The 12,351-nt window shown below is 39.6% G+C and overlaps 1 protein-coding gene across 2 annotated transcripts; it reads right to left on the reverse strand.

Annotated features, from left to right (window-relative positions):
* Nucleotides 1-27: 27 nt before the first annotated feature.
* On the reverse strand, nucleotides 28-8,400 carry ankrd33aa (ankyrin repeat domain 33Aa). Of its 2 annotated transcripts, none has more exons than XM_005914756.3 (5): nucleotides 5,773-8,400; nucleotides 3,910-4,227; nucleotides 3,642-3,771; nucleotides 3,416-3,556; nucleotides 28-2,417 (listed from the first exon to the last, which is right to left on the reverse strand). In XM_005914756.3, the coding sequence occupies exons 2-5, from the start codon at nucleotides 4,165-4,167 to the stop codon at nucleotides 1,612-1,614; spliced, it is 1,335 nt and encodes a 444-aa protein (XP_005914818.1). In that variant the 5' UTR covers nucleotides 4,168-4,227; nucleotides 5,773-8,400; the 3' UTR covers nucleotides 28-1,611. The 2 variants fall into 2 exon arrangements, with proteins under 2 accessions (XP_005914818.1, XP_005914819.1); XM_005914757.2 differs by lacking the exon at nucleotides 5,773-8,400 and adding an exon at nucleotides 4,426-5,332.
* Between the last annotated feature and the right edge of the window lie 3,951 nt (nucleotides 8,401-12,351).

Consider the following 12,351-nt stretch of genomic DNA (forward strand, 5'->3'; position numbering starts at 1 on the left):
ACACACACACACACACACACACACACACACACACACACACACACACACGCACGCAGACACAGTTTCAGTTTTACTTTATAAAGATGTTGAAGACCTGAGCTTTTTGCATCTCTTGTTTTGACTTTAAATGACCCCAGAAATGATTGTCTAAATTTTCACCACAATGTATCTAATTATATATAGTTTTCAGAGAACACAATTAAACATATTTAGCTGTATTTGGGATATTTATTGCAGTTAAATGCATGATTTATTATTTATTATTTTAGTTCATTTATCTATAAAGAGAATAATTTAAAAAATCCCAAAATTAAGCTATAGTCCACAACAGGTTTCTGTTCTTGAATATGCAGTTTGTTATTCTGATGATAATAATATGCTTATTGTATATTTCCCTGAATAGCAACAGTACTCGTTTTCAAATAATAATCGATGAAACAAACAATATGAAGCAGCAGGCTGAAGATTTCTATTTGCATCCCACTGAGCATTGTTTTCCAGTATGAAAGAAGATGCTTCAGAGATGGCTCTGTTCCTTTTATAGTATCACACTCACATCATTTGCGTGACACAGCAAAACACAAAAAAGAGCAAAAGAATCACAGAAAAGATGACAAATTAAAGGAAAACCTGAATTTTGCAGGTATGGCTTGGGGTTACTTGTCTCTGTACACATTTGATACTTTTGGAATCTGCAAGGGTGCAGTGACTGCTTTGATTATCAGGGAGAGTCCTTGCAGATGTTCACATATGCCTCCAGTATACCTTTTTCAGAGACATTAATAGTGTATTAAACCTCCACTCAGGGGATGCTGTGCTGTAGCGCGTGCAGGGTCCTTGTCATGGCTCACTGAGACGCTTAATGAAACTGAACCATAGATAACACACTTGTGCTTTCCATACGGCACAAACTAAAAAACATCTGTAGTAGTTGGTTTGTTGTAATACTGCTACTGCACAAACTGTGCATTCTTCCTTCAAGCAGAATAGAAAGTAAAATAATAAGAGCAGCTACTTGTTCATGGTTTCTGCAGCTGCCATGCACAAGTCTGTAAGGGAGTATATTTCAGGTCTAAGAGGCAAGGTGGGATAGAAATCAGTGTTCTGAGTCATCATAATTATTCCATGATGGAGCATTTCTCAGTGATTTTTTCCTTTAATTTGTAGCTTAAATTGTTTTTTTTTTGCCTTTCACGGTCTTTGATTAAATGTGACTTTGATACATTCCCTGAAGGCATCTGATCACATACAGTATGGGCTATTTGGTTATATTGCAGTGAAATACCACAATGACACGCTACTGAGAAGTTGTTCATGAAATGAAGATGAGTAAAATCCTTTTATAGAGAAAAATAACACCATCGCAGGTGTGTGCAGTCAGTGTAATTGCATCCTCAAAAAAACAATTCACCCTTTCAGACAGGAAACCAGTAAACCACAGTCTCTGGAAAACCAGATTCTATTTGGTTAGCATAATTTTTCAGCTTGTACAAAGATGCTGAAAAAAGCCAGCCAGTGCATTTTCCAGATCAAGGTTCACCCATGTGTTTCCCTTGTCAGCTGCTCACTTCAGAACTGTTTTGCTAGAAACAAAAAATGGGCATTTTCACTTCATGAACGTTTGGACCCCTTCGATTTTTTCTGTTCCTCTTTTTCCTTTTCTTGCTTTTTCTTCTCTCTCTTTTTTTCCTCCTTGGCTTCCTTGTACTTCCAGACAGGAGGTTCCAGGTAACCCTTTTGCCTTTTGTTCTTTTTCTCCTTCTTTGGAGTGCGCTCCCCAGATTTTGTAACTTCAATTTTGGGAATGCAGCCTGAGGGGAAGATGCTGTTTCTGTGTGCCATGCTGCGGGGGATGAAGCTTTTCATGCCACCTGTTGGTGAGCTTTGCCTGCGCTCTGAGTCTTGGCAGCAAGAGGTCAGTGATACAGAGGTGGCCGACACAGGTGAAGCTGAAGTGATGGAGCCATTACTGTGAGACACCATGCTCTCCTCCAGTTCCTTGGTGCTGTGCTTGTCAAGCAGTTCCGGTACAGCAAACCGTCGCTTGCCAATCTCTGGGGGGCTGGTGGGACAGAGTGGACGGCAACCAGTAGCTATCAAGGGGCTGTGGATGCTTGTAGTCATCCGCACCATGTGGTCCATGACCCCATTGTCTTGGGGGTCATGTGGGAAGCTGAAACTAAGACTGTCTTTTAAGCGCTGCCTCAGCTTCTGACCTGCTGTTTTGGCTGCAGTGGCCTTTGCCACCAGTAGCTTTAGCTCAGGCCACTCAGGAATGTAGCTTTCACAGAACTGTTCTGCAATAGGACGAGTTTGCAGGCGACGCAGTCTGTTTAGAGTCTCAAACCTTCCTGTCCTAAGGGCCCAGTCCTTTAGACCTTTCCCCTGGACGAGATCGACTGCATTGACATCTGCACCTGCACACCGAGGAGAGAAAACAGTAGAAATGTTGAGTGGGAGGAAATCAACTGCCGTCAACTCAGCGTAACAACACCACCATGTGGTGATTTTTGGAGCACAGGTTATTAGGTAGATGGCAAGCATCAGTATGGTGAGATGGGACAAAAATTGCTGGGAATACATTTTTTTTAACTGCATTGTTTTTTTATTTTTAAGTTTTACACATTTTCATATTATATTACAGTAATTAAGTAATAGAAAAACAACGAAATAACAAAAACCTCTGGTGTTTTTCTGCTATTTACACATTTATTTTTTACAATATAAACCCAAAGAGTCATGCTGAGAGATTTCTTTATTTACTACAGCAACATTTCTTTATGTTGCTTATGTTGCTAAACGTCTTTACACTGACAGAGGGTATACTATAAAAGTAAACAATAAATAAAACTGAAGTAACTGAGGTGATCTGGCCCACTTGAGATCAAACTGGCTGTATGTGGCCCACAGTGTAAAATGAGTTTGACATCCCAGGTTTAACCAATTTCTGGCTGAAGACGCTTAGTCATGTCTACTCAGGAGACTTTGGAAGTCTACTTGGCAAATAATCAAGGCTTTAACTGACCAAATATACACACAGATATTTTTGTTGCACACTATGAACACAGATGGATTATAGATTAATGTCTGACATCATTAAACTTTAAATAGAAAGTGGACTGAATTATTACAGAGCTTTCTTAAATGTGTCCCTGCACAGTTCATACAGGACTAATCTCTGTAGTCCAGAAAAAAACAGATTAGTTGACAGATCGGATGTCCGGCTTTGCCCTCTATATTACATATATAGGACATTAATAGATTTGTTATACCTATAAGAGTTTAATTGCAATCACACCAAACCAAATCCTCTACATCTGAGGTGTACGTCCTGACTCTCCATGTGGGCTTGACATTCGGTCACAGGTGAGGGACATTGTTAGAAGATTTGATGTAGAAAGACATCTAGACGTACCATGCATTAGCAATGCGGAGACACACTCTTCTCTGCCTTGTAGGCCTGCCTTGATGAGAGCTGTGAACCCACGGGGGTCCCTGATCTCAGTGTCCACACAAGGGTAGTAGTTAAGGATATAGTTCAGGATGGTGATGAAGCCTGGATTGAAAAAATTAGGTTATGTTAATATTCTATGATCAGCTTAGGAATTGATGTTGAAGTCATCTGATGTCTTCAGATGTACCTGCTTGGGCTGCAATCATGACAGCAGTGTTGCCATCATTGTCTTGGTGGTTGATGTCTATTAATGGGCATGTGTGAAGCAAGGCGACGATGTCCACAAAACCCTTGGACACAGCCAGCATCAGCCCATTCTGAGGGGAAGAAGATATAAATAAATAGGCCTATTATAGATGCTGAGGTTACCTTTCTTGATTAATTGATTTAAAAAAAAAAAAAAGTCATTGTCATAGTACCTGTGTGGAAAAAATGAGAAGTGACATTTATCTCACCCTGCCATTGATGTCTAGCTCCATGACCTCATCTTTTGTGACTCCTCTCTCCATGATGCTGCGCAGGGATGCAGTGTCATTCTTGGCACAGGCCTCGTACAATGTTTTAGCCGGCTCTGTTGATTTTCCGTCCCTTTCATAGATGGGAAGCACGGAGTCGTCTGAAAGCACACTGCCCGAGTCAGAGTCATCCAGGAGGATCTCTGAGTCGTCAGATGGGCCACTGCCCAGGTGTGGGTCGTCATTTGCAGTAGCCATTGGAACCCCCGCTGACTCTGGTCACACCTGGGTGTCAGGCCTGCAGCAGAGATCCCTTATCTTAAACAGAAAAATGTAAATGTTGTTATCATACACATGAAATGAACACAGTTCACACAATTATTTTCCGTAGCCACATATATAGGTTCAGATTGAGCAGACAGGTGGTTGTTGTTGCAGTTAAAGGGGGATAACGTTTTTCAAAAAAAACAATACATAATCTACGAGCAGCTTACAGTTCATTTGCAGTAACGTTACCTTCGACAGATGTGCGAAACACTGAAAGCGCTTTTCCGGGTGTACACACATTATGTATGCACACAAAACTGCGTGCACATAGTTTGAAATGTGCCGATGTCTATAATTCTTCTTTCCTTTGCAAAAGCCAAATCATAACAAGTGCTGCTGTCTCATTCCAGTCTCGTTTTGGAAGGTGTAAGACCTCTTCCCCTCCTTAGACCAGTTCACGTGTGATTGTGAGACGAGCAACACAAACTGGCAGCTTTTAAAGTTAGCATTTTAAATAGATCTGGTGACCTGAAAAGGCCTTGTTTAAAAGGCATGAGGCCTAAAGAGGATGAAGAGCTTTACCTCAGCCCTCCTGTCAAAGTAAGTCTCTGATTTACAACATAGGTAACCTCCCTGTGTAACATGCTTGTTGCCAGTTGATTTTTCACTGGCACCACACAACAGAGAAAGACAGTAAATACTTATCACCTTGAAAGCAGTCTCATAATTTAAATATATTTAAGACAACTGAAACGTAAATAATGTGAAGGCACAAATCTACACATAAATAACAGCAACTATAAAACAAGAAATCCTGCAGAGCCGAGGTCGCTCAGTCTGCACAGTGAAGTGAAAGAAGGCATAGGGACACTCAACTGGGATGAAAAAGGCCATATGGCACTGGAAGCAATGGGAGGCCAGTCTAGTGACAGCATGTGTCATGGTGTCTTAACACTGTTATACTGCGCTTCCATACATCAGCACACTGGCATATCCTGTAGTGTAAAGTTTGTATCTAATGTGTAAATATACTTTCAAGCCACTGAAGACACTATTTCTCAAGACTCAGAAATATGATAGTGTCAGCTAGTTCTAATTCTCTATATTTTAAAGACTGGAAATGACAGAAGAGCTGGCTGTGGTCCTGCATGCACAAAACTCACCCATTTTTTCAGCAAATTAGTTTTGCACCTATTGTCAGTCACAGTAATTAGAAGTTATTCCAATTAGTTATCTTTTTAATAAGATCTTGTTAACGTATCATAAATCCCTTAATCCCACGAGCAAATGCTTGTATTTCAGCACTCTGTCATGCACAGTTCCCACACAAGTCTTTTCTCTCTCTTCCTCATTCTGCACAAACATAAAATGCCCTGACTTTAGTGTTGACGTGTAGGCCACTGTGGCCTCCACTTCCTGTTGAGCAACACCTTGCAATCTGGCCAGACATCTTAATCTGAATTCTAAATGTCAGCTGTCTTTTTTGCCTTTTAACGGTGGAATAAAGATGATTAAAAAGGGAATGTTCATAAAAACTAAAGCAAAAACAACACACGTCAGAACAAATATTACTAAAAATAATAACACAGCTCTCACCTGAAAGCAGTTCAGCCATGAGTTAGTCCTCTTCTTTTTTTTTCTCCTCTGGTTTCTTACTTCCTCTTGACAATTAAACCATCCTGGACTTCCACGCTTCTCGCTGGCGCTTAGTAGAACCTGGTTAAGGTTAAGTTTCCCAAAACTGACTGCAGCTCCAGATTTCCCCCTCCCTCCATTTCTACTAGTGCCCAGTAAGGTTGCCTCATCAGCCAGGTCCCAACATAGACTCTGCTGTCCTAAGTCAGCCAACGTGCTCTCTTCCTCTCATCCTGATTACAGAAGATTTAAGGATTAAGAGAAGGAAACAGACAGCGGCCAAACTTGCTCCCCTTACAGTCTTTTGAGTTGGTCTGCTTCTCTTTCTTCTCTCTTTTACTTCTCTCTGATCTCTCAGAATCTGCCCATCTGCAGCTTTCTGCTGCCCGTCTGTTGTGTCAGGGCAAACCCCTCTAACTGTCCAAAAAAAGTCCTGTGACTGAATCATAGAAGCTGTTGCTCCCAAATCTGCTCTCTGCTGCTGAGGACCCCCTGCCTGAATAATTCCAGTGAGTCTGCCTAATGCAAGGCAGAGTCTCGGGTCTGTTTTGGAACGGAAATCCATCTGCTGGGACAACAAACTAACATTTATGGGGCACAAACAATGGCACACAAGATGAAGTTATTGTGCATTGGCACAGACGCTGTGGAAGTGAGTGTAAGCACCTGGTTTGAAAATGCCCAGTCCTTAATTATGAGGCATGAACAGTTAATACATTTTGTTCAGGAGGAAGTGCTTGCATAAGTTATATTTCATTATCCACAAACTTCATCTGTAGGTATTTAATTATCATGTTAACATGATTATTTAAGCAAGTCTGATATTGAATCCAATATTATAACGGAAATAAATTAGGTTAACTTTTTAGCATTGTTGGTTTAGTAATGTCCCGTTTGAACCGTGACCACAGCCTTTCTGCTCACAGTGTCGAATCTCATATGTGGACGGGAATATCCTGTTAACAGGTGTATTCACAGCATCAGTGTTACAGTTACGTGGGTCCAAATGTGCATGTAAACAGATTAACCCTTATATTAAATTAGAGTGGGGCCAAGCCTTCACTTCAAGCATATGATTGTTGGCCTGTGTTATGTGACAGCACCTCTTGTTCAGAGGGGTTGCTGACTGCCCTCTTCTGATGAAACTTGGAAATGGACAGCCTGGACATGAGTACAGTTTATGTGGTGGCATTCAGCAAGATAAAAAATAACATGATTCCTCACTGTAGGCCTTAGCTACTACACTTCCAAATAAAATCTACAAACTTTTAACAAGGCATGCAGACAATTTAGGCTTAGTTTAACAAATTATAATCACTAAATGCTCCTGCATTATTAAAGATCAGCATTGTTTCAAGTAGCAGAGCTCATTGCAGAGCCCAGTCATAACTGAGTAAAGCTTTTATAATAAAGGTTGGACATTCATTCAAAAGCTGCTTGATCCTGAGAATTATAGACGGTTATCTGCTTTCAAGAGTTAACAAACAGGCATGTTGATAACAGCCAGCTGGAGCTGACACACCTCCAACATCATAATCCCAAGAAATCCCATCAAATGTCCCACAGACAAGCCCTTATCCGAAGACACCTCTTTGGCTTTAAAGCATCGGATTGGACCTATAGTGTCACAGTAACCTTAACCGTCACTGAAAAGGTTCTATGTTTAGACACAAGACCCTGAGGTAGGTCTGATATGAAACACAGGAAGAGTAGAAAAGGGCATGCCTGTGGGGGGAAGATTCTAGCTTCTGGGAGCAAAGCAGAAATAAAATTGAGAGGAAATAATACAGAGGAAAAGGAAGTCTGTTTGGCATGACAGGGTGGGGTAGTGATTGAGTGTGTACTTTGGATGTTTTCCTTTATCCTTTAAGATCTACAAAAAAAGGCCAATCAAGTTGACCAGATGAGGGCAGCATAGCACATTTAGCAACCTTTTCTAAGTCATTTTCTCAAAGAAAATCAGCTGTGAATGTGATTTATGAGTTGCCAATTGTGAATGAGATTTAGAAGTATAAGTACATTTTGTTCTGATTCCCACCTCTTGATAGTACTCAGACTTTCCTTTTAGGGTCGGGGTTATTTTCTTTCTATTCTGCAAATTCCTGACAGAGTCATTTACTCATCACTGTGAAAGGCAGCACAACCTCTCCCCAGACACCACATTACCCAGCACAAATCAGCGGTGGAGCAAAAGAAAGAGGCTTGGGACAAAGTGGACTAAGTTTAGCCAGCTTAGTGACTGATTCTAACAACAGCAATGTGCTTAGCTAATATTAGACTGTTGGCAGTCAGTGCAGGACCGTGCATCTGCTATATTAATTCCATTTATGTGCTAAAGACAGAACCACCTCTAATGCTATTTGCCTTAAAGCACGTACAATCCTCCAGCATCCAGGAAATAGTTAAACATATTTTAAACATATATTTAGATCATGTTATTACAAATGGGAAGATAAGGTGTGGTGGAGTTGCTTTAATTGATGAGTAAGTAAATACATTTTGCATTGACAGAGAGAATTTGTTCAGGGATGTGGGATTCAGACAAGAAATGAAGCTTCATATGGAAAGCATCATGGTTGGGAAAAATTAAGGAAATAGGGAAAAATAGAATTATGAAAATATTCCCCCTCCCCTGTCGTTGGAATTATATATATATATTATATATTATATTATAAATATATTATATATATATATATATATTTAAAAAGATCTGTTAATGAAATAAAAAGAACAAATATATGTTTGATGGACACATCTGGGTGTGTAGTGTAATATGCTTGTTATTTAGATGCCTTTGGATGTGATGGTATAATTTCTTACTTACGTGATATAGAAAAGCATCGCATCCATGTGATAGGGCGATACGTGGGGTATACTCTGGACAGTTGAGAAGTCAGTTGCGAGACTAACTCAGAGAGACAGACCACCATTTACACTCACATTCACTATAGAATACCAGTTTATGAAAATGCTAAAAAATGGTTATTAGAGTCTGTTATTAAATATAAAGTCATTGCCAGGCAACTGTGGCTTAGCCCTAAGCAGTTGCTGATGTGTTCATAGTCGGTGAGGGAAGGGAAAATTTTGAGAGATGTTTTTTTTATGTGTTCTTTACACAGCCTGTCAGTTTCCTTGAGTTTCTCACACACATTCCTGAGATTTACTCAACTAAGCCCCGATGGTGATGATGTACTCGTGCAATAAAAAATACCAGCATGGCACATAAACCAAACCAGAATGTCAATGACATAATAGCTCGTCCAGCTCACGATCCATCACGATCCATGGCTAATTCCCTGTGAAACAACAAATATGACCTTGACCTTGAGCACAGTTTGAGTGAACAGCCATTAGGTGATCATTTTGTGTTGTGTAAGTTTGACCAGTACTTTAGGAGGAGTAGTGATTCTTGTGAATTATGGGCAAGTTTACAGATGAACAGATACTAGATGCCTGGCTATGGCCTAAGTTTTTCAGTTCTCTGGCCAGATGAGCTAAAAATTAGGGAAAAAAATGCAAGTAGAAGGCCATAAATGTAATAAAAATGAATAAAAGTTTAAGGTCTCTAGCGTGAAAAATCCTGGCTATGTGCCATTTTATATTTCACATTAAACGACACAATAACATCAAATCTGTTTTAACACAAACAACACACACACACACACACACACAACACACACACACACACACACACACACACACACACACACACACACACACACACACACACACACACACACACACACACACAAATACTAAGTCCACTTAACAATGCTAAATATTTAGGTGCCAAATGCATCCTTGATGTCACAAATTTATGAAATAACAAGCTAAGTAGACGTATGACCCTTAAGAATAAATGAACATTAAAACAAAACCTAAAAATAACATTATGACACATTGCTGCCTAGGCACGTTTTAACATCTCACAGCTGTCCACAGAAAACTTTAGACAGACGGTTTGTGTTTAGATGTTGTTCTATTATATTGTTTACATCTAAAAATATAATAGAAAAAAACTTTTCTGGTAACTTTCAGTTTGGGACAGACACAATGTTTTTTTTCTATTTTAATAAAGTTCACAACCAGGTTAGGTATGAGCCATGTATCAGCAAACAACTGTCCAACCTGTTGTTGGTGTAACATTACCAATGTTTCAACTCTAACCAGACAGCAGGGTAAGCTATGGCTGTGAGAGTCAGCCAACATGTAATACACCAGGGATCTGAGACGAAAGGAGGTAAACAAGCATCGGTGTTTGCTAGCTCATTCTGCTGGGACATATTGTTAGTGTATTTTTATTGTGTAATTTTGTGTATTACAGAATGCAATAAGAACATACTGCAGGGATTAATTGGTTTCTCTAACTTTAATCTGAATTATACATTTAGAATAGAGGAATTCATTAAACATTAAAAAGGCACACTAAAATGAGGGGAAGACAATAGAGATGTCTTCCCCTCATGAAACATTTATGCTGCAAAGACCTTTAAAGCTGTCTGTCATGGTGGAACCATGGTCACCTTTGGCCTTGACTATATATGACAAAAACAGGAACACAAGCAGCGCTCTGGCTTAGGAAAGGTAAAAACTCTGAGACATGGATGTTACTTGATATAAAAGCTGAGACAGGTGTATAAAAAAAGAGTTTGGGCCTGGGTGGGTTTCCAGGTGATTAAAAGGTACCTATCTGTTTCATCAGATTGAACTGACACCTAAACCAAGAATTATTCTTTAGATGAGTAGCTGCTATTTTCAGGTTTGGTTATACAACCTTTGAGAGTTTGTGCTTGAGCAGAAAAAAAAATGGAAAAAAGACAAGAACATTAAGAATATAATGCTTTTTATCCAGGCAAGCTGTCTTTAGGACTTTTTATTTTTTAGATAATTTTCGGTCTGTCTGCATTTAGTTGCACAAAATCAAGATCCAGTTTCAAATAGTTGTTTCATTGACCAAGCTGTTCTTTAAACAGAGGTATACAAGTCAGCATTACATTACTGTTTGCCCCTTGACCTGCTAAATGAGTCAATCAAACAAAGTCATCTTCCTGCAATCCCAGCTGAAAAAGGCTGGTGTCAATACCCGTCCACATAGCTGAACAGATACCCTTCTATGCTATCAGTGCTATCTTAGGGAGAATCCACACAGAGATGTTAGGCATTGTTCTTTCCTCTCATTCCCTTTGAATGAGGTTACATCATCTGTTGATGTACTAAATTATGGATGCTTTACTTGACTTGTTCTGTTTGCACTAAAATGTTGAGACACCACCCAATCAAAATGTGCCAATACTGCTACTAGCCAATCAGATAGGTTATTAATCAGTTGTTAAAAATACATTTAAAGAGCATTGCTTTTGCAGTTTGAGACGTCCAAATAAAGAAAAACATCTACATGAAAAAAGTTTAGCTTAGCTCATGCTAACTAACAAAACTGTGTTAGCTTGACTTGTGAGTGATTAGTTATTGTTGCTATAACAAACTGGACAAGATATTCCCCAAACTGTTCAGCACTGAAGCAAAACATGTGTATCCTCCCAGCTGCCTGCAGTTGCTGCACATCTGTGAGCCGCTTTGCAACCCACTTCCACCCTAGCTCCTCTTTGTCACACTCTATTTGATTTATTCAGTCTGATAGAAATATCAACATCAATCACGGCCATTGGTAGTGACACTTGCTCTTTTCTGTATCAGTCCTTTCTCCCTGTCAAACCACCATAAATAAAGTATTTCATTTGGAAATATTATTCCTCTTTTGACAGAAATGATTGTTTATGAACTCTGACCTAAATAACACTAGCTTACATGCTAGCACACTAAACTTGATATTCTTTGTAGCAGTAATGTAAGTCAGGTTCTAAAAATTAAATATAGATCGCTAGAAGCACAGGGAGCACAATACGTGTGTTTTTCTTGGAGGAACACAACGACTGCTGCAGTGAAAATCTAAGACTGATAGACACTAAAGATAGAATCGCATGACATTTGAACCTGAAAGTTTGATTAAGTATGCTAGTGTTCTCCAATAAAAGTTAAGAATTTGAAAGACAGACACACTTCTTTATGACAATGTCTCTCTACTTGGTCAGCAGTGTCAAAATGTAAATAATGTTGCAAGTCTTCTGATTTTAACAGCTTAAATAATGAGCATCTAAGCAGTTGAATAAATAAAGTAAGATAAATGTGGAAATGGCGACAGTGTCTCAAATAGTTGAGCTTCGTGGACTGTGTTTTCATACCTTATTTGGGGCTGCCCCACCGCTCAAGGGTTCGCACAGTCTATGTGTCACTGCCTTGGGCTTGAGACTTGGGCAAAAATCAAAGAGAGTGTGGAGTTTTACAGGAGTTCAATGAAAGATCAGATTGAAATACTTTGAGCTTAAGAAAAGCTACAGGTGCTAACCAAGGAAACAAGGAAAGACAGAAGAGAAACAATGATGGAAGGGGTGAGGTTTGGGGGAGGGGGAGGTGATATTGTATAGCCAATGAAGAACAAGAAAGGAGGATTTCAGGGAGGGTGGTGTGCTCAGCCACTGCGCT

The sequence above is a fragment of the Haplochromis burtoni genome, unplaced genomic scaffold (assembly GCF_018398535.1).
Source record: "Haplochromis burtoni strain Fernald_Lab_line unplaced genomic scaffold, NCSU_Asbu1 Contig_9, whole genome shotgun sequence".
Taxonomy (NCBI): domain Eukaryota; kingdom Metazoa; phylum Chordata; class Actinopteri; order Cichliformes; family Cichlidae; genus Haplochromis; species Haplochromis burtoni.

Bases quoted from the DNA above. Each gene is read 5' to 3' on its own strand.
- ankrd33aa (XM_005914756.3), bottom strand. From the start codon at position 4,167: ATGGCTACTGCAAATGACGACCCACACCTGGGCAGTGGCCCATCTGAC. The intron at 3,557-3,641 runs GTACATCTGAAG...TTTTCAATCCAG, and splicing joins CATGATTGCAGCCCAAGCAG to GCTTCATCACCATCCTGAAC. The intron at 2,418-3,415 runs GTACGTCTAGAT...CTCGGTGTGCAG, and splicing joins CTCCGCATTGCTAATGCATG to GTGCAGATGTCAATGCAGTC.